This window comes from Tilletiaria anomala, assembly GCF_000711695.1.
Source record: "Tilletiaria anomala UBC 951 chromosome Unknown K437scaffold_57, whole genome shotgun sequence".
Classification (NCBI taxonomy): domain Eukaryota; kingdom Fungi; phylum Basidiomycota; class Exobasidiomycetes; order Georgefischeriales; family Tilletiariaceae; genus Tilletiaria; species Tilletiaria anomala.
The window spans coordinates 72,335-92,271 of record NW_013546965.1 but is presented as its reverse complement, the minus strand read 5'-3'; the positions used below and the strand labels follow the sequence as shown (position 1 = coordinate 92,271).

Genomic DNA, 19,937 nt, shown 5'->3' with positions numbered 1-19,937 from the left:
GCCCAGCCGAGGGCACCAGTCAGCAACGGTATTCTTGGATGAGGATGATGACTGTGCACTGCATCGCGGTGCTTGTGTGATCGGCCGCGTCGCTCCTGCCAATCAATTCCACCGCACCACAGCAGAGCATTAAGAGTGGGCAGCGGCACTGTAGCCATCCGCACACCGCTGTGATGCGGACCGTTTTCCAATCAATATGTATGCAAACGACACACCCGCAGGCCGCTTCGCATCACATCAAATTTACTCATCAGAAGACAAAAAATGGGTTCAATACATTTAAATTTCTACATGGGTACCCCGCAAACTCTTGCAACGGTGGTATCTACATAGTGTCCATGTCACATCCACACAGACAGATCTACATATGGATATACGAACATACTTACATACATATATACATATATACTTACATACATATATACATATATACATATATACATACATACATATATACATATATACATACACATAGCATTTATATAAATATATACACAATTGTACCTAGCGCCGCAATGGTGCTGCCTTCTGCCGCTGGCGCCGCTCAGCAACGGCCTGGAAAACGTATGGTCGTGCTTGTGGTCACGCTAAGCAGCATGAATGATAGTAGAGAAAAAATGAGCTCGTCATCGTCACTCTCGACCGCAACATCAGTCCACACACCCAGGCGGGACTAGTTAGTCGGAAGCCAAAGGCGGGGGGCCTTTCGTGAATTTGTATGTTGTATCCTCGTGATGAAGTCAGGTGTCGTGATAAGAATGCGTATTGTTATGCTGCATTCACGTCTCTCATCCACACTGCACGGCCGCGTATTCTCGCTGCCATCTGCAGCATCGTTCGGCACAATTGTATCCGCTCACCGGTCTCTCGGTTTCCATCATCCTCAGCCTCATCCCAATATCATCATCGCATCATAGCACGTACGATGTGTCCACAATCTTACCATCGCATCCCGTGTGTGCAATCGGCAAATTCTCTCCCTTCGTGCATTGATTGCAAATATGGAGCCCGCCCCGGGCCCCGTCCACGGGGCCCGGCCGCACGAGTGCAGACTAAATCCTCTCACAAGAGTGACGACAGTGACGACAAACGCCTGCGACATGCGACATTCCAGATCCTGGTAGCCGTACGTATAAGCTATGCGAGGCCCCCGGCGCATGCTATATGATCGTGAGTCCATGTACGAGTAGAGTACAGTACATTGACAAGTATGCAAGCGATGTGGCGATCCATGCAAACAGAATGCAGGCGACATAATCACGTGCAATTGTTGCACACTGGTACGACGACTTCACCAAGTTGCACCGAGCTGCAATGAGAAATTTGTATACTATTCCTGATGTATCCAGTACAGTCTCACATACGAGCGAATCCATCTCCCGATTCAATTTGACTGCATCGCTGACAGCCCAGCCGCACCATCGTCCTCCACGCACTCTTTGCAGCACAGCCCGCGCATATAAGTGGCAAGTTGCACCAAGGGTGCGCTTGTGGCATTGTAGTCGTCAGTAGTCATGTACAAGCACATATAGCTGCAGTTTCCGCACCGCCGCCTTGACTGCAGGGCGCACGCCACTCGCCGCCGAAGAACGACAATCCGCAATACATGCACATGGCAAGCGAAGTACGAAGCACGATCTGCGCTTTCAGCTTTGCGGTCATCCGCCGCTGATCGGTCCTCGAATGGGGCTCTCTAAAAAGCGCTCGATGGCATGATGAGCTCGATAAGACAGTGCCTCGCGACTCTCGAGGCTGTTTGTGAGACATTTCTTCGCATTGATAAGTGGACCGTCGGCAATGAAACAGAAACAATCGAAATGGTGCACCGCGGACCGCCCTGGGCCGAGGCGAGAGTCTGCGTGCCACTTTGGCCAGAGTCGTGAAAAGTATCAACAATCACAGTCGCAGCGCAACTGGCACAAAAGGCGACGTGATCTATGACCCGCGAGAGGTCTGGGTTAGCCGATCGGTCAGAGTCAAGTCGCTGGTCCATACGTAAAAAGACTTTGATACATTTCTATTACACGTATACATTTGACAAGACAGAGTCCAACGGCGCGCCGCATGGTGACATCGTCGTCATCGCCTTACTTTGAACAGCCTACCCATTCCAATTATTCACCGCCCAGTGGACCCACCTTCCACGTTGCAGTTTACAGGAGAGGTCTCCATGGCAACCACCTCACGACGCGTAGCCCGCGACATGCCAAGAGCTGGCCTAACATGCTACCCTACCAAGAGCCTTTTGACCAACCAAGCAAAAAGAAACCTGCACTCAGGCGATGAGGGACTTGCACCGAACATGCACATCCTCATTGAAAAAATACCTGAAGCCGAAAAAACAAACTCGTTGGACTGTAGGAATTTTGTTTCCTTAACCCTGGGGTTGGTCCAAAATGTTGGGTGCCTCAAGCCGCAAAAAAATTGCGATCCATGCTGGACTCGAACCAGCGACCTCTCGATGTCGCTTGTTGTACAGTTGAACGCCAAAGACTAACAGTCGAGCGCTGCTAAACCAACTGAGCTAATGGATCTGCTGATGTTATTTGACCTACCACTAGGGGTCATAACGTATACCTACTTCGAATTAAAGCGAAAGAGATATAAACCAGTGTTAGCGATAATGTGTTGCATTCTGCGCCAAGCACGTCAATATGAAGATCGGTGGCAAGTCGTCCGAAGCGCATGCGCAGATCTCATAGCAGGCTGGCAAGGGTGCAAGGGTGCCTTACGTCTCACCTGAAGAGTGCGGCAGCAATCGTTAGTGTCGCCATTCAGCCATCGGTTACCCTAGCCTGAGATGTGGTGCTGGATCTTTGTCATGACGCCTTGCGCTCAGCTCGACTGTCGGTGGCCTTCAGGACTTTCTCAGTCCGACGTGTCCACCTTTGTGGGGCTCGACGGCCGGGAAGAGCAGGCAATCCGGCATGGAGAGCGCTCAACTACGTATCCCGTCTACAAGGCAATACTCCGGACCGAAGGAAGGCTGTGGAAGAAAATATGTTTCGTGAAACCGACCAAAAGAAAGCTGAAACATGAAAGACATTATAGTGCACAAATTCTTCGCTTTCGGTGGTTGCTATGGTGAGCCCGATACTGGGAGAAACTGGTCGATAAAGAGCACACCCATCACAGAAGAACAACTCCAAAGCCCAAAGCCCCAAGATGGTGAAACGCGAAAAAGGCAAAAGTTGCGGAAAGTTACACGCTCACTTCGTCTAAACGTTGAAAGGTAGAGTGAGGGGCCGCCCACGCAGCTCAGCGCCCAGGCCGAGAAGCTGTCGCGCGCAGAGTGAATCCCATGGCCACTGGTCCAGCGGCCCTCGGGCTGCTGGAACGCAGGAGGGTGCAAGGCCTTCGACAGCGTGTCCGAGGGCACTATCGAGAGGAGCTAGTTGTTGCTGACAGGCATGCGGCCCGGGATGTCCGTGAAGGTGGTGCTATCGTCGACGTTGCACGAAGTGTGATAGAACTTGCCAGAAGACGTCGCCGACTTTTGGACCTCGTCAAGCACTGGCCGTAGATGCAACCGTCGTCAAGAAAGACGGGATAGGTGCTGCATGGGTCTGAGATGCACACCCAGGAGTCAGGTGCCATCTTGTAAACAGGACCCCAGGCTCCAACAAAATATGGAGGTCATCATGCGGAGAATTTGCTTTCTTTTTTCATGATGCTCACTGGTAACGGCCTCATCGTAAGCAGCAGCGATGGTGCCAGTATCCGATTCGTAGACGCCGTCAATGTGGTCTGAAGAGTAGTGGCCGTAGAAGGTGGTGTACGGCTGGGCAGGTGCGCTGGCGCCAAGCTACGAGGATTCGAGGATGACAACTGTACCCTTGTACGGCTTCTCGGTCGACGTCTTCGTGCAGGTGTACTGCGGGCCGGTCAGCGGTTTGATGGCGCACTTGGAGGCCTCGTGGTTTCCAGAGATGCTACCAGATTCCTTGTAGCAGGCGTGGCCGCTCACCCTCATGATGTCGCACGCACCATGCGGGTTGCTCGAGGAGCGCTGAGTCTGCACCATCTTGCAGTAGCTGCTGGCGCACTCATACCGCAAAGCGTATCCATGCCACGGTTCCCTGATCGGCATGGTGTACTCTCACAGTATAGAGTGCCCATGCCGGCTGGACAGGACACTCACGCCAGAGAAGCAGATCTTCCCGTTCTTGACCGTCAGCGGCGCTCCTGCCGGTGCCAGCATTGGGGAAACGGCGACCGAGACGAAAGGGCCACGATGGGCGCGAGGACGGGTAGCTTGAACATTGCGGAAGAGGGCGGAAGCGTTTGAGAGGAAGAGAGAAGGGTTGGAGTTAAGGAGAGTGCAACACATGAGAGCAGGTTGGCTGGTTGGTCCGTATGGGGGGCAAGAAACAGGTGTGCAAAGCTGATGATTCGTCCAAACCTTTCTACATATACACCCACGATAATGCCGTATAGAGCTGATGTTCAAAGCCGAGGTACCTGTCGAATCGTCCCGGGAAGCAAATGAAGATTGACCCTGAAATACTCGGACGGCGGTCACACTCTTCCCGTGGTCGTGCATGGCTCACCCGAGCTCATCTTGGCATCGCGGTCGACTTTGGGAGATGAGTTTACAAGCCGAAGTCATAGACCAATCGAGTGGACGCTGGACAGCGGATGGGCGCAGATGTGCGCGCTGCGCAAATTGGCACATGAGCTGTTCAAGGAACTTGATCTCAGGGTATTGGCATTCTGGCAGAACATGCCGTCGGTAGCAAAACGGCTGTCAGTAAGTATGTATTGATGCGAGATGGCTAGAACGTGTAAGAGAGGCATACAAAGAGGTGGCTGCGATGTGAACACTGCATGTACACATGAGACCATGGTCCATACCCATGTCCGTGCTCCGTGTGTGTGAGATCATTTTTAAATTACATGCAGTTCCCGAGTGGCGCCAAGTCGCCTCTCAGTCTCTCGGATGATCTCTGGTCTCATGTTCCACTAGTCTGTCTCACGGTCGTCGGTCCTGATGCTCTGGTTTCTGAGGTGGATGGTTCATGGCTTTCATCTGCTGATCGCAGATCACCCCTGGTATTTGGTACACACCTGATGCTCTCTAGGTCTCTGATCTCGGATGCTTGGTGTCATGCTTTGATACCCGATGCCTGATGCTATAGCAATGATAGTGGTGCGGGTCGCTGTGACAGTCTGCCACGGTGGCATCTAGCAAAGTTACTTTGCTGCGCAACTCCAGGAGAACTCTAATGTCAAAGATATTGCGATGGCGACACCAGTACTCACTTACTCGCCAATACATGTGTGTGGTGCCTGCTGCCTGCACCGCAGAAGGTTACAAGGAGGCTGTGACGGTTGTAGCTGCTGCTGCTCACTGCACCCCACGTTCCCAGACACCGGGATGATGCGCTGATGAACGACTCCATGCGATGAGAGCTCCTGGGAGTGAAATAATGAACGTACACTCTTTGGATAGCAACAAGCATTTGTGACTAGGCAGACTGGCGGAGATGGGAGAGCAGGTGAGCAACACACTCTAACATCTGTATCCTTGGGATCTTTGATTCTCAGTGGATGATCCGGCTGACATATTGGGACCTGTGGGAACTTGGCAGTGCTACATGGGGCAGCATGTTGCATACCCCATGTTCCATGAGTGCTCCCATGCGTCCATCTCTTCATCATCTCAGCATTTTCACGAGCCAGTCTTTTCTTTCAAGTTTACGAGCCGGGCTGGCACAGGCTGAGATTCGCTTCATCTTGACCCACCACCGTGCAGTCCAACCCGACCAAGTATAACCCGGACCGCTGAGCCCAACGCCTTTACCAACTGGAGATTCCCGAGAGAGAGGTGTCATCGCTTGCTCTGTTGTTTCGGATAGGGACCTGAAACTGAATCCCACCCGTCCTTTCCGAACAGCCTCTGCAATACAGATACACCTTCCGTGGCGAGCATTGAACGCACGGTGTCACAGATAAACTTTACCTACACATGGCTACCATCTTCTGGGAAATGTAGATATAGTCTGTCAAATCAAAGTACACTGCTCCTCGCATCTTAAGTCTACTAAGGCCATTCATATGCACCGTGTCTGCCGCATCAGAAGTCTGTGGCGCGTCCGCCATAGGTCCACTCTCGCTGCCAGGAGAGCGGGTCTTTCTTTGGCCCACCCACCTCGCCCGTCAGGGGATTGGTATCGCCTTCAAAGTCTGGATCCGGATTTCTCCGAGCGTGCGGATGCAGTTCCTCGGCATCCATAGACTTGTTCTTTGAGAATGGGCTGAGATCTTCATTGAATCAGAGGTTGTTGTGGGGAAGCGCAGGATGGAAGGTCAATCCTAGCCAAGTTTGCAAGAAGGCTTGGGCTTGCTTGGAAACGCACTCTGCTTCTCGCGTACGAGCTTCTCGAACTCTCGTTGTTCCTTTGCCGGTAAAGGTGGCGGCGCCGGCCGAGACAGAGACGGCGCCTTGCTGTGCGAGACCGTGGAGGATGACATGAACCTTGCGCCGCATGAGCAGCGGATCGTGCTGCGAGCTGGTAGTAGGACGGCCAACGGTGCTCGCCCCCACATCAATCCTGGTGCCATCTTGTGAAAAGAGGCGGCACTTATAATAGCACACCTCACAAAGCGTCCTTAGATCAGCCTTGCGTTGAAAATCTCGTCGCGTTCTTGGACGGTGAAGGTGGCCGTGGAAGGATAGGTAATATTTCGACTTGATGGCAAGTGATGACGGAAATGGCGAGATGTGAATCAATTGGGGTGGATATCAAACCTGGAGCATGTTGCTCTAATGGAAGGGAGGTCACACAACCCTAACTTTGGCCCAGGGTGCAGCAGGTCGCGTCGCGTGCGACGTTTGTATGCCACAACATACAACAGCAAGACGCAAGAAGGACCATCATCACCTTTCACCCGTCCTTGATCAGTGTCAGATGTCAGGTTGTCTATGTGTCAAGCGCTCACGCTGGTACTTCCACGTCAGTGCTTCTGGAATCAACTATGCGAAAGGGCAGATGATTCTACGGATACATCGAGAAACAGCGATTCCCCACGCGTGGTGAGGGTGGCCCACGATGTGGCTGCTGAACACAGCATTGGGCGTGTCTATGTGAGCCCATACTTCCCTTTCATGCAGGATGCAGCGAATCATGACAAGGATCAAGGGGCGCTGATGGTCGGACGTGTCTCACCAACTATATAGAGCCCTCTTGAACCTCCTCGATGCCTACCATGCTCTCCGGCCATCCAAAGTGAAGCCAGGAAGCCACAAGTACACCTTTAAGGCAGCGTTCGCCGAACTGGGTTCCTCTGTTTCGCTTTCCCATCACACAATACCGCTGGGCGAGACGAGTGCTGCAGATTCTACCCCGTGTCCAACTGTATTCAAGCAACGGCTGGGCTCTTCTGCTCGCAGAGAGAAGCTACGCTCAAGTCTGACACTGCTTGTGGTATGGTACTGCTGGCAAGCGATCGAATTGCAGTTCGAAGCCTGGCTTCAGTGGATCGTTCCTTTCTACGGAACCATGAAGCTTTTCTTCCTGCTCTGGATGCTCGCGGCGAGAGATCAGGTCAGTCTCTCTCGCCCTTGTCCATCAGTGATTCCGATTGATTTTTGAAACCCTTGTTCTTTGCAGGCGGCCTGCAGACTATTTGCCAGTTTTCTACATCCGCTCATTCGACCGTACGAACCAGTCTTCGATCTCGCATTCGCAAGCTGTCGGGACGCAGGTTCATTAATTCGCTTCGTCTCAACCCTCAGCCTCTCCCGCGTCTTCGCCGCTCTCGAAAGTCTATGGAGTGCATTCTCGAAGCATTCCAACAACCCCGTCGGCGTTAAGGTACATCAGGCTGGCCCTGCCGCGAAAGTCAAATCCAGGCTAATACCTCCCCCAGCGAGTACTAGGCGGTCACCTGTAAGCTCTGGCCAGCGCGGCTCGACGAGCGGCCCCGGTGGCGGAGAGAGCGGCTTGGCTGCTTCGTCACGACCCAACCACGCAGAAAAGTCTCTGCGTCCTAGCTCGTCCCAAAGCCTTCGGGCGGTTCAGGCAGGAGGGTCAGTTGTACCGCATCCCCGCTTGCTCTCCTCGGCGCACCTTGCCCATATGCCATTGCAACAAGATGATCGAACGAAATACGCTCAATTGCAAGGGCTCCCTGCGCCGCCGAGCGTCATCAAAGCTCCTGCTGCACAGGGGTCATCACCTTCCCCTCTGGGGCTCAGAAATTACGCCTTCATACCGCCAGTCTCTATTCCTCGACATGAGGGCCCAATAGCGAACGATGTTAAACTCTCAACTGCAAAGTCAGTGCGCACAGCAACGAAGCCAAATGCCGTACAGGTGCTCGCACAACATTCTCTCGTTAGTCGCGGCGGCTCAGAAATGGACTACGCCCAAGTTGACACCTCCACAAGCGTCGATCCGCTCTCCAGCATCTGGTCACCGCATATGCCTGGCTTTCTTAAAAAGACGCCTACTGCTCCTTCTGTCTTGAGGCAACATAATAGTGCCGAGCGAGTACATCAGGATGCGGAAGGTGACGAGGAAGACTTAGAAGGGAGGAAATCTGTTGCGCCTGAGGCAGAGATGTATCTGGCAACTATTCACATGGACGACACCTTTGCACATACCACAGTGCGCAAACGCTCACGCGTGTCATCCCAGTACACATCGAAAGTCAAGCGCGTCGCCAGCAGCAACAAGAAGCGTAAAGGCCATCCTACCCCACCGGAAGACAATGCAGCGCCTGCGGCCGTGGATGTGCACGGTTACATCACAGTGAGCGAATCTGACGCCACGGCGAGCACGAGCGAAGAGACGAGCACGAGACAGCCTGCAAGGTCCAAAAAGGGGAGGAAGACGAACAGTGCTGCTGATGCAGCTTCAAGCTCGAAGAAGAGAGGTGGCGCAACGGGCAAATCCAGGGCCGAAGCCAAGTCCGTTGCTGGTGGTGACTTCAATAGCAAAGAGGCAGAAGAAAGCACTCCTCGAGCAAAATCAAACGGCATTTTCCGCAGTACTGGCAGCAGTAGCAGACAGCGCACCACCAGCGTGACCCAGCCGCACGCCAGCGTTGGCAAGAATGGCAGCACTGTGCGCAAAACCGGTATTCGAGCACTGACGTTCGCACGAAACCGTAACCCCAGCATGCCTGCTCTCGGCCAAGCGTGGGCGGCGCAAAGAGAAGAAGCCGCACAGCAGAAGGATACTGACGTGGAAATGACGAGCGCGGGTAAGAAGGAGTCGACGACACGTCGTCGCAAGCTGCCCAGCAGTTCTTCGCTCGCGCTGGCACCAGCTGCTGAATCGCGCGCTGGTCAACATGGTACCACCAGGACCTTACGTAGTTCGAAATCGATGGCGGGTCTTTGAGTCGCATTTGCGACGCTGTCCAACCGAACTTGTTGCCTTCGTACTCAAAACCCCGGAAGGGGCAAGATGTGTGCACGGGGATAGACGCAAAACTACATCACACTGCGTGCTTTACAACAGCGGCACCATCTGCCCTTCCTGAGTTCCAATTCGGCGGCGTAAGTGTCTCGGCGAATCTCCCCTTGACCTCTTCCCACGGAATCTTCTGCTCCGATTTTTCCCAACACTGTTCAAGCAAGCGATAGAGTTCTCTTGCAGGCACGCCTTCGATCTGCTCGCCTGCAGGCGTCTCGGTCCTGTGCATGGTAGAGCGCACTAGCTCAGCGTTGGTCCATATTTGTCGCTGTTGCGCAGGCACCCAGCCGATAATCTGCTGGAAGATGTCGATTGCTACTGCAGCTGCGTCTGGTGTGTCAATCTGCAATACCAGTCACGAGTGTCAGAAGAGCTAATAACATGCCTTTTCGAATGCGCGCCGATTTCGGTGACCCACCATATGGAGAACGCGCACGGCTTGAAAGAGCATGACGGCGTCCATCTGAATGGACTCCACAAAACGCTCGTGAAGATCATTCGTCTGTACACGTTTCAACTCCTCGATCCAAGTGGTGATGATGGCAAGCAGGCGATGCTTCCACGTGGTCGTCCTGTTGAGCAGTCCAGGTGCCGTCAGTGCGGCGCTTCTCTTGTCCGCGCTCGCAGCCATCTTTGCGCCTGTTCCCAATTGGCCCCAGAGACCTGCGAGGATCGAAGAGAAGATCGCTTTGTGTGGGAACGGCCGGACGCTCTTTCCGGTCGCAGGCGAGCGCCTGCTGAGTTCAGCGTACACTTGCCATGCCTTTTCTTCTTGACGCATGTGGGCGAGCAGAGGTATAGCAAGGACATATGCTTGCAGCAGTGGCGACCAGTCCGCCTGTGTGGCACGTACCACCTTGTTCCGCGTCATGCGCATACGCGAGGCTGGAGTAGAGAGCCGCAGGTCGTACCATTCTACATCATCGACCTCTCTTGCAGTAGAAGCGGGGGGAAACAGTGCACTACCGGCTTGCACGTCTCGAGCAAGGCTGACCGCGACCACTTCGCCCGTGACCATACTGCGAAGCTTATGCAGATCCTCAACAAGCCCATCAACTAATCCGACACTGATCTCGACTCCCTGCTTTTGCAAGATTCGAAGGCCGCGGAAGAAGGCGACGTACGTTCTCGGGCTCGGTTGCACGCCGGTTTTCTTCATCTGGTTGTACAGCTTGAACGCATCCTTTTGCTTTCCAGCACTGATGGCACCAGTAATGAGTTGATTCCACAAAATTGCGTCTCCTTGCTTTAACCTTCTTGGTGTACGCTTCTCGAAATGCATCAGGAGGACATCATAAGCTGCATGTTTGCCTTCAACGCTTTTCGCTTGGTGAACACGGTTGACGAGTCGTCCAATCTGTCGAGAAGCTTCGAAGTTCAATTTCCGTAACGAAGAATTTTCCGCCGCAGGATCTTCAGAGCTACCGCCGATTCGCTCCTTGCCCTTGGAGCTCTTTGCAGGCTCTTTCTTTGTGACATTGTAGTATCGCGTTGATGGACGCGTCTGCCGTGCGGCACGGCGAGAGTGCGACGGTGCTGCATCTTGCGCTTCTGGTCGAAAGGAAGATAATGGACGAATTTGACAGGGGCAGCACCGTGCTCTCTGCATCATGTCGGCATCATGCGCTTGTTGGGGCGGCTCGCGAGCCTTCGCTCGAGCGAGCCAGGCTTGTTGTGGCCGACCTGAGCTGGCACCAGATAAGTTCAAAGAGGCGGCAGCAAGACGAGGCCATCGCAGAGAGGAGCTTGGGCGAAGCATCTCGTCGCAAGAGCCTCAGGTGCCCTGCCACACCTTCAGAGAATAGGTTTCTGGTTGCGCAACAGCGTGGCTCGTCTTTGACGATGCGGGGAATGACATTCCATATTCCCTGCGTTGGAAGAACCCACCTTGCGTATTTGGGACGCCAACCCTCGGTTGCGCACTTGAAAAAAAAGAGGCGGAACCGCCGGGATGCCCACGGATACACTGATAGCGGGTACATTAAGCATTCTGTCACAGTAGCCAAATACCAAAATGCACCGGGGACACGATAATGTACGAGGGCCCCATGTGCACAATGCCAGCACATCGACGCAGGAATCGTTGGACCTAGGATCATTTGCGAGAAAGGATGTTTCTAGTGCCTGATCATCGTTCGCATTCTCCTATACTGCCTACTACATCGCGTGCTCCTCGAGCCCACGCAGAAGCCCTCGCACTGGTGCCAACCCCTCTATTTTTTCTAGCTTTGGAACATCATGTGCCTGTACCGAGCCATTTCAGGGAAACGAAGGTAGCACAAGCACAGGCACAGCCTCTTCCTACGTGCAGACCAGCGCGAGCAAGCGAACGCACGCGTTCGGCTGTCTCGACTCATCACTCAGCGCTGAACACCAGTCCAGATTGGGTTCTTCTTCTCGTGGATCTGTGGCTGCCCTTCTGGCGATCCGGGGATGTTCTTCTCCAGTTCCTTGGGAAGAGGAAGGGTGTGGTTGGTGGGGAGGTAATGCGAATAGGCCAGAAAATGAGTGTTGGACAATAGTCAGCTTATGTTTGCAATAGCGAGTCGGCCGCGCACAAGTCTGCTATTGGACGCTTCCTGGGTTTGAACAGGAACATGAGAACTCACCAGCTTGCTAAGAACACATTCATTGAATGGCTTCTCCTCCTTGCGGCAAGGGTAGAATTCTTGGTTCCTCCTCTCCAGGCACTCCCAATGCGCTTCCCACTCTTTCCCGCAGGCTTTGGTCAATTGACGGATGCTTTTTTGGTTGATGCCGCGGGAAAATAAGGCGCGCAGTGTGCGAGTGTGAGAAGACCATGTAAAGGGTGCAATAGGTGTCAAAATGGGTGTATAGATGTAAAAGAGAACGGATGATTAGCATGGCTTCAGAGGGCGCGAGCATGGTCTTCCGTCCTAGTGCAATCCTAGCCATAGAATCTGCTTGTCAAGAGCCCTTCAAGCCGAACTCCGAACAAAGGTAGCACATTCACACGAAAGGCGAAAAGTAGTCGGTCTGTTACCCTCTTCGAGGGAGGAGCCTTGTTTGAGCGCCAAGATGCCGGCATCTTGGACTACTTAAAAGCCACCATATTCCCTTGACCCCCATGCTACCCACTGACGGCACAAGGAGGAAATACGTGCCTCTTGAAGCATATCCAAAGATCTTTGCCCCCTCTAATTCCCACCTCAATCTCCAGCATAAATATACTCACAAGTCCTGTGTGCACCTAGTGACCCGTCGCCCTTCTTTGAGGCACTCTTTCGGGTCCCTCCCCTTTTCTGCCTTGCAGAGCATAAAGTCTTCATTGTATTTTTTGCAAAAGTTACCTAGGAAAAACGAAGCGCTCTTGAGCGGTGCGCTGGTCGTGCCTATTTCTTCAACATGCGGCACATCGGAAGGCAGTGGCGTTGGGTCAATGTAGGGCTTGCCTGGGAAGCGTGCGTCGCGGTGAGTCGCCATATTGGATGTGTCGGCTGCTAGTTGCGATTGGCGAGATGAGAAGGATAGCTCGTTCCAGCGCGGACCAAACCACCAGCCAGGTCACGTTGATGAGGACAAGGATGGAGAGTTATGCGAAATGAACGTGGGAAGCGTGAGATCAAGAGCCCAGCCAAAGAAGGCGCACACCCGATCGAGACCGCGAGAAAAAAGTGAAAAGGTAGATCACGCGGGAGCAGAAGCTATCGCCGGTATTCTCACCCACAATAGTGTGCTTGTGGTACGTGAAGCCTTATGTGACAGGGTCAGCACAGCTTATGCGGCACGAAGGTCAGTTCGTCCAGCAAGATGCGAGAATTGGAATGTCGACTCCGTCAGGTTCATTGACACTGGTGTGATTGTTGGTTCACCTATGGAGGAACCAATTGCGGATTGTGGCTAGTTCTTGAGCTCTGCCAGGCTCCCTCGGAACGCCGCCACTGCCGGCTGCCCCATAGAGCCAATAAGATGTGCGCTACCTTCACCCATGCGCTGAGAGCAACCACACAACATTCTCGTCTGCAAAGTATGCAGAATCCTTAAAACCGCTTGCTACTGCGCCCTCGACCGGATTGATGATCAAGTATCACAATGGAGCCCATCTCGACGCGTGAACCACGCGACTTTGTCGCCGTCATGAGCGGCAAGGCGCCGTCAAAGTTCACTGATCCGTGCGCTCACGCTGCCAAAGCGAGCATGAAGTGTCTGGAGGACAACTCGTATGATCGGTCGAAATGTACAGAAATGTTTGAGAACTAGTGAGTCTCCTAGTGATACGCCATTTTGCCGTCCGCGGCTCCGTCAGAGGTGATTAGTGCGCTGAGGACCCTCTGTCCTGTACGCCCAATAGCAAAGAGTGCAAGAAGGCATGGGTGTTGCAGCGGCGACGGGACAGGATAGCTGGCCGAGAAGGAGCTTTCGACTGAGCGGCACCTTCAGCGACTACCGAGCCGCTCTTGGAATCGAACGACTAGTGCTCAGCCTAAAGAAATTCTGACAGGCCGATCCTGGCTGGGTCGAACATGGAACGTCGCGCGTCACCTTTGTTCTCTCCTTGCCACAAGCAGGCGCAGGCGGTGCCTGTGACAGGCAGACGGGCCCAAAGTCACTATATCGCGGACGGCAATTGGAATAGCTGGCTCATTATGGCAATCAAGCTGTAAAGGTGCGCCCCGAAGTGTGTGGGCATACCAATTCGCCCCATCTGCCAGTCGCATGAAGAAGCGACACTCCTCAACGTCCTTCGGGCTTTTTGCCTGCCAGCACGAAAGCACGATCTAGCAATCAAGTCCAAAAGTGTTTTATCATTTCTAATGTACAACATCTCTGAAAATGCGGGAGATGAAAGAGCCACGGCAGTGATCTATCCACTGCATGAATGCATTCACCCTGCCTGTCTGTTTGTTTGTCGGTCTCGCTGGAATATGTCTCAGGCACGCGCAGTGATTGTATTTGATTTAGGCTGAATGTAGTCTCGCACTACATTACGAAGAAAATAGATGAGATCAATGAGCCGTACTTCCGAGCAAAAAGAGTGAGAATGTGTAACAGGAAAGACTCACTGCTGAACTTGCTCGGCAGGTAGTCTCCGTTGTTGATGATCAGCACGCGCATCAGCGGGTGGTATTTCAAGCCAGTCAGCAGCTTGGGTGTGATCAAGAAGTATCTGTGCAAGTTAGCGGGAACACATGCGTCAGCAACATCCCACGAAAAGGATCTAGCAGGAGCGCGCGCTTGCTCACTGGCTAGCTTTGGCGCGGCATGTAGTGAGAACCATCTGGTCGTGCACGAGTCGCTCGGCACGCTGGTCCATACCCTGATTGATCTCGTCGACGAGAGAGAAAGGCGAGGAGCCCAACTCGGTCAAGCTCATCAAGTACATAATCGTTGACAAGGAACGTTCCTGAAAGTGATGAGTGTTTGAAGGCAAGAGTCAGTGACCGTCACGTTGAGAATTCTTGGACGCATATGGCGCTAGGGAAGACGTACACCACCAGACTGCCTCTCGCCTGTGAGGAGCTGTAATTCCTCTTTCTCTCTGAATTTGACGCGAATCTCAACACACCACTCCTCGAACGCCAGGTCCGCGTCTTCGCCAGTGGCGTTACCCTGAGAGAGAGCGACTTCGCCACCGCAGTTGAAGCGTTCGAAGGCATCCGAGAACTTCTCGTTGACCTTGTTGATCAACCTTCGCAGCGGCGGCTCCCATTTTGCGCGGTACTTTGCGACCTTAGCCGTCAGTTGCGCCTGCGTGTTCTCCTTCTCCTCGATAATACGCTCCAGCTCCTCGATTTTTGCCTTCTTCTCCTCATATCGGCGGACAATATCGTCGGAGATCTGCGGTGCGCCATCCAAGTTGGCGCGAAGTTCGGCCTGCTCCGTCAACATTTCGTCTCTGGATGGCAGGCCGCCTTCTTGCATCTCTTGCAGTTTCTGCGTGATGTGCAACGGACACTCTTGTAATGCCTGGTGTGACTCGGCGTGCAGCCGCATGACGCGCTTTTTCGCCCTCTTGAGGTCGAGAGACACTGAAGGAAGCCACAGTGTACGACGTCAGCTCGAATCCTCAATACAGTCGGGCAGTCCTTGTGTGGCTTACAAGTTTGGGCATCTTCTCGCATCTGGTCGCCTTCGCCATTCGCGATGGAAATGACTTCCTTGACCTTGTTCAAATTGGCTATAGTCTGGATTGTAGCGAGGCGAAGCAGATTGGACTCATGCAGTTGATGCAACTCGGTGAGGCGATGGCTCTGCGGGGACGCGATGCATGTTAGGACTCATGCCAGAAGCGCTACTGATGGCGGCGGAAGCCGGGGCAGTATTTATACTCACCTTAAGGTCTTGAGCCAGCGTTGTCAATCGGATGGCAGCGTCCGCAAGCTTAGCCTTTAGCCTCTTTCTCTGGCCCTCCACGCTTGGCTTCTCCAGGAGACGTTTCAGATTTTCCTGCTTCGCGTCTGTAAAGAAAGGCGAGATTTGAAGGTGAGAAGCGAATGTGCAAGCGCATGCCCAAAAGACTCACTGAGATTGACCTTGTCTTCATTATATGCCCTGAGCGCACGCTCCACTTCCTTTTTCCTGGAAATAAGATCATTCTGTAGTGCCAGAGGTCTAAAGTCAGCCGTTGCTACGATACTGCGCGGGGGACGGGCGCCGTCAGCGTCACAATATGCACATACCTTCTCTTCGTCAAGCTGAGTACTCTCAGCGGACACCTTCGCCTTCTCTGTTTCGATCTTAGCCATGCTCGCCTGCAACGTCGTCATCTGCTCGTGCAGCTCCTTCATCTCTCTGTCGAGCTGTTCGACTTTTTTGCGATCGACTGATGAGGGCGGTGCAATCAGTTAGGACAGGTCAGCATCGTCGCGGCTCAGCTTGGACACCACGCAAGGCAATTCGTACTGGAATGAACGAGGTTCCGCGCGTTTTTGATCAGCTGAGATTCGGAGGAAGCAGAGTTGTTGTACTGCGAGTAGGTTATGGAGTAGCTGACATCTCCAACAATGTAACGATTGAACTTCCTGCTAGCTTCGATTCTGGCTACGTTGACAGCACATGAATCCACGGCAACCGGCTATGTAAGAGAAGAGGAAGCGGGCGCACGGCATGAGTGACTGTCCAAAACAGCTAATCAGAGGAAAGAAGAACGCAAAATTCACTCACAATCTTATGCAACCCTGCCTTGAAGCAGAGAAAGTCGCGGATGGCATTTGGGCCATTCACGAGGTGGATAGCATAATCGACAAAGCCGAGCTTGCGCACATCTTGTCTGCTCATGGGAGGCTGGAACTGCTCCACCTCGTGCATGCCCTCGATGTCCTCAATGTTGACGTGGAGCTTGAGCTCATCGTTGAGCTTCTGGTTGAGCAGGTCGTAGTCGGCGCGCAGCTCGCAGACGAAAGTCTTGAGCTGCTTCCATGAGATCAGGCGCTCGACCGCGTGTGTCAAGTTCTTGTGTTCAGGAACGACCTCGAGCTCCAGCAGCGCAGGCTCGTAGACGCGCCCGGTGAACATTTGCTTGTTCTCGCGCAGCCATTCGACCGCTTTCGCGCAGCCGGCATCGCTGCTACGAAGCGCCTCGAAGCGAACGTTCTTGACGCTGTTCAGGTTCCGCAACTGCGTCGAGACGCGCTCTACCTGTCGCTTGTTGGTGGACGCCTGCTCTTGGATCCTCGATGCCTCCTCATTGCTGTCCTGCACTCGGCGCATGAGCCCGACCTGTTGTCGACGAATGTCACCGAGCCGCTTGTCGACATTGCTCGTCTCCACAGTCGGTGCGCCTGCCGCGACGCGCTCTTCGAGCTCGGCGATGGCCTCCTTGAGCGTCTCAACCTGCTTTGCCCTTCCACGCTCGTTGTTCGCCAGGCCGTCCAATTCCAGCTCTGTTTTCTGCTTGAACATCGCCAACTTCTTTAGCTCGCCCTCCAGCTTTCGCACCGCCCTCTGCGTCTTTTCCTGGTGATCAGTCTGCACCTTGTTGGTGGCCTTGAGCTTGCTTTCCATCTCCTGCACCTCTTCCAGACGCTCTGTCAGCGGCTTCATGCGAGCGGTGAACTCGACGAACCGCATCCGAAAGACTCTCTTGCGCTCGATCAGCTTCCTTGCCATGTGATGTGCCTTCATCAATTCGGCCATCTTCAGCGCAACCTCGAGAATCTCGACGCGCTCCGCCATCTGCTGCCGCTCTGCATGTCGGTCCGCGTCACGCTGGAGGCGCTGGTTCTGCTGCTGCAACTGCTCGCATTCCTCGCGGCTGGTCCGCAGCTCACTGTTGATCACCCGGAGCATCTTGCTGTAATCGAGCAGGCGGTGGTAGTGCTTGAGCAGTGTGGCGCCATCGGCCGCGGCCTTGATCGTCTCGACCAAGAGCTCCTTGGGCGTCATCTGCAAAAATGTGCCCGTCCGACAGAGTGCATACAGTAAGCTTCTGTCATCGCAAACTGGGCCCCCAATTTGATAAAACGCGAGAGTAGATGTCCTCACCCTAGCAAACTCAGTTACCTTGTCCTGCGGCAAGAATGAGCACAGATTGTCAATCTGAATATTATATTCGCGCACTTTTTCCGTCACTTCCTTTGAGCTTCTCTTAACACCTGCTTACAAATCAGAATATCAGTCGAGCTTGCTCGACCTATAAAGTGGTACAATGTTATCTGCAGAAACGCACCATTGATGAGAAAGTTGCTCGTGTTTTGCTTCTCCTTGAGGTTCCTGCGTACGACAAGGTTTGGTTGCGCGGGGTGGCCCTTGAGCTCTAGCTCGATCCAGCCGATGCCTTTGGTTTGCTTGACAAAGCTGGCCACATCGTTTGCGCGACCAAGAAGCGCGGGCTTGTAGCCAAGCCCGAGAGCAATGGCACATGCAATCGTCGACTTGCCTGTACCATTCGGGCCGATAATCATGTTTAGGTAGGGACCAGGGTGGAAGATGACGTGGTCGTATGTGACAAAGTTATGCAGCTCTACGCGTACGATCGAGCCAGGGATGTAGCTGCCAAATCCAAATGTAGCTCATGGGTTCAGCATGGCTCTTTCACACACATATATATACACACACAAATACACACACATGATGGGAGAGAGGTTCATGGCTACTACTCACGCGTCATGGGCATCTCGTTCGGCAACAGCGCGTTCCACCTCGATCTCTGCTTCAGCCCCTTCCGGCTCCTCGCCATCCTCTTCCGGCTCCTCATACTCTTCGTATTCTTGCTCCCGTTCAAGCCCTTCATCACGTCGAGCTTGGTTGTCGTTGATTGTCCGCTGACGCTTAGCGGGGTTGCGTGACGTGCCTTGGCTGCCGCTCTCCGCGGCGTTGCCCCGAGAAGTGCGGCCATCCCGCATCTGCCCCTCGCGTTTCGCCTGCATGATCGCCGAGCCGTGGTCCTCGTCGTTTCCATCCTCGCTTCCGCTGTCTCCATCGACAAATGTACCAGAGTCACGTGCAGAGTTGCGTGCCAGGATTTCGCTTTGGGCCTTAACCGCCTCCGCCTTCGTGCTGGTCGATAAGCTCTTGCCGGTAGAAGGGGTGGCGCTTGAGCCGCTCCGGACCACAGCAGCGGGCATGTCGGGAGTGTGTCTGCCTCCTGCACCGCTTCGCGGGCAGGCCTGCTGGAGGCTAAGCAAGATCTGTCTGGTGCAAGTCGGTATTCTCTGGGAGAGAGCAGGGTCGAGGGGCTATAGAAGCATGAGATGAAGAGGAATGTCGCACGGGTGCCTCTCGGAGCAGTGCGGTGCAGCGCGTGGCGAGAGCTGACTGTGGCTGAGTGATTTCTTGCCAATCGACCACGCGACACGCGACGCGTCTCTCTGCTCATCTCGCGCAAGCTGGCCCATCCCATCACACAAACACCCAGCAACAGTGACTTCGCAGACTTTTGGCTGAGGCACTGGGCAGTGGGCTCGTACGAGCTTGCCGCCTGTTGTCGCAATCACAGGCCAGCGAGACTATTACACACAGCATGGTATGAGAAAATGGATTGTGAGCTCGTGATGGCCTGCTCTGGACGGAGGTGCGGTGGTACAAGCGCATTGGACAAAGAGTTACAGGGTACATTGAATGGTTTGTGACTGTGGACCCAGCAGTCGACCTATAATAGTCTGACGCGACCGACTCCTCATCGCACAGCAACAAAGCGCACACCCGATAGATGCTCCTGCTGCGAGGACTCAGTCACACCAACATCAACTGCAGTGAGGCAACGGCGGACTATAGGGGCACAACCACCAGTCTCAAGCCGACTTGTCGCTTCTCTCGTTCATGACTTGCTTCCAGCGAGCAAGTCATCAGCAGCAGATCGTCCTGAGCGAGCAAGTGACATCGCCATGTCCAAGTCCAGAGCGACGAGCCAGGCTCATGGTAGCCTCGGCAAGGGTCTTCCATCCATGTTGCGCTCTACCGAGCGTCCTGTCACATCGCCTGATCCGACAGCACCAGCAACCACAGCATTAGCATCAGCACCATCACCGCTAGAAGACCCAACTTCAGCCACCAGCTTGCGAACGCGGTCAACACGCACGGGCTCGCCACGTGCGCTACTCCCTACCCAGC

The 19,937-nt window shown here is 53.9% G+C and overlaps 9 protein-coding genes and 1 non-coding gene across 10 annotated transcripts; 4 read left to right on the top strand and 6 right to left on the bottom strand.

Annotated features, from left to right (window-relative positions):
• Positions 1 to 551: 551 nt before the first annotated feature.
• On the top strand, positions 552 to 1,381 carry K437DRAFT_145464 (uncharacterized protein). Its single transcript, XM_013387092.1, has one exon. The coding sequence runs from the start codon at positions 719 to 721 to the stop codon at positions 1,166 to 1,168; it is 450 nt and encodes a 149-aa protein (XP_013242546.1). The 5' UTR covers positions 552 to 718; the 3' UTR covers positions 1,169 to 1,381.
• Positions 1,382 to 2,023: 642 nt separating this feature from the next.
• K437DRAFT_257321 (uncharacterized protein) lies at positions 2,024 to 2,293 on the top strand. The gene has a single exon (XM_013387091.1). The coding sequence runs from the start codon at positions 2,065 to 2,067 to the stop codon at positions 2,284 to 2,286; it is 222 nt and encodes a 73-aa protein (XP_013242545.1). The 5' UTR covers positions 2,024 to 2,064; the 3' UTR covers positions 2,287 to 2,293.
• A 134-nt stretch (positions 2,294 to 2,427) lies between these two features.
• K437DRAFT_t36 lies at positions 2,428 to 2,534 on the bottom strand. Its single transcript has one exon. It is a non-coding gene; the product is annotated as a tRNA-Asn (tRNA).
• Positions 2,535 to 2,938: 404 nt separating this feature from the next.
• K437DRAFT_263423 (uncharacterized protein) lies at positions 2,939 to 4,090 on the bottom strand (the record flags this gene model as incomplete). The annotated part of the gene is made up of 6 exons (XM_013387090.1): positions 2,939 to 2,986; positions 3,045 to 3,106; positions 3,214 to 3,355; positions 3,407 to 3,513; positions 3,679 to 3,805; positions 3,827 to 4,090. 6 exons carry the CDS (start codon positions 4,088 to 4,090, stop codon positions 2,939 to 2,941), a joined length of 750 nt encoding a protein of 249 aa, XP_013242544.1.
• A 1,986-nt stretch (positions 4,091 to 6,076) lies between these two features.
• On the bottom strand, positions 6,077 to 6,435 carry K437DRAFT_207367 (uncharacterized protein; the record flags this gene model as incomplete). Its single annotated transcript, XM_013387089.2, has 2 exons — positions 6,077 to 6,264; positions 6,360 to 6,435. Coding segments are annotated over 2 exons (264 nt in total), but the record flags the coding sequence as incomplete, so codon positions are not given.
• Positions 6,436 to 7,341: 906 nt separating this feature from the next.
• K437DRAFT_145371 (uncharacterized protein) lies at positions 7,342 to 9,545 on the top strand. The gene is made up of 2 exons (XM_013387088.1): positions 7,342 to 7,547; positions 7,614 to 9,545. Exons 1-2 carry the CDS (start codon positions 7,503 to 7,505, stop codon positions 9,348 to 9,350), a joined length of 1,782 nt encoding a protein of 593 aa, XP_013242542.1. The 5' UTR covers positions 7,342 to 7,502; the 3' UTR covers positions 9,351 to 9,545.
• K437DRAFT_145367 (uncharacterized protein) lies at positions 9,466 to 11,286 on the bottom strand. The gene is made up of 2 exons (XM_013387087.1): positions 10,279 to 11,286; positions 9,466 to 9,646 (listed from the first exon to the last, which is right to left on the bottom strand). The coding sequence occupies exons 1-2, from the start codon at positions 11,182 to 11,184 to the stop codon at positions 9,581 to 9,583; spliced, it is 972 nt and encodes a 323-aa protein (XP_013242541.1). The 5' UTR covers positions 11,185 to 11,286; the 3' UTR covers positions 9,466 to 9,580.
• A 259-nt stretch (positions 11,287 to 11,545) lies between these two features.
• On the bottom strand, positions 11,546 to 13,157 carry K437DRAFT_257315 (putative NADH dehydrogenase 22K chain precursor). The gene is made up of 3 exons (XM_013387086.1): positions 12,622 to 13,157; positions 12,035 to 12,167; positions 11,546 to 11,875 (listed from the first exon to the last, which is right to left on the bottom strand). Exons 1-3 carry the CDS (start codon positions 12,867 to 12,869, stop codon positions 11,786 to 11,788), a joined length of 471 nt encoding a protein of 156 aa, XP_013242540.1. The 5' UTR covers positions 12,870 to 13,157; the 3' UTR covers positions 11,546 to 11,785.
• Positions 13,158 to 13,478: 321 nt separating this feature from the next.
• Positions 13,479 to 13,813, top strand: K437DRAFT_225307 (uncharacterized protein; the record flags this gene model as incomplete). The annotated part of the gene is made up of 2 exons (XM_013387085.1): positions 13,479 to 13,645; positions 13,738 to 13,813. 2 exons carry the CDS (start codon positions 13,479 to 13,481, stop codon positions 13,811 to 13,813), a joined length of 243 nt encoding a protein of 80 aa, XP_013242539.1.
• Positions 13,814 to 14,176: 363 nt separating this feature from the next.
• On the bottom strand, positions 14,177 to 19,024 carry K437DRAFT_257312 (P-loop containing nucleoside triphosphate hydrolase protein). Its single transcript, XM_013387084.1, has 13 exons — positions 18,489 to 19,024; positions 18,055 to 18,377; positions 17,871 to 17,980; positions 16,551 to 17,771; positions 16,290 to 16,461; positions 16,067 to 16,209; positions 15,910 to 15,982; positions 15,720 to 15,844; positions 15,487 to 15,637; positions 14,877 to 15,415; positions 14,630 to 14,790; positions 14,450 to 14,553; positions 14,177 to 14,366 (listed from the first exon to the last, which is right to left on the bottom strand). The coding sequence occupies exons 1-13, from the start codon at positions 18,950 to 18,952 to the stop codon at positions 14,317 to 14,319; spliced, it is 3,636 nt and encodes a 1,211-aa protein (XP_013242538.1). The 5' UTR covers positions 18,953 to 19,024; the 3' UTR covers positions 14,177 to 14,316.
• Between the last annotated feature and the right edge of the window lie 913 nt (positions 19,025 to 19,937).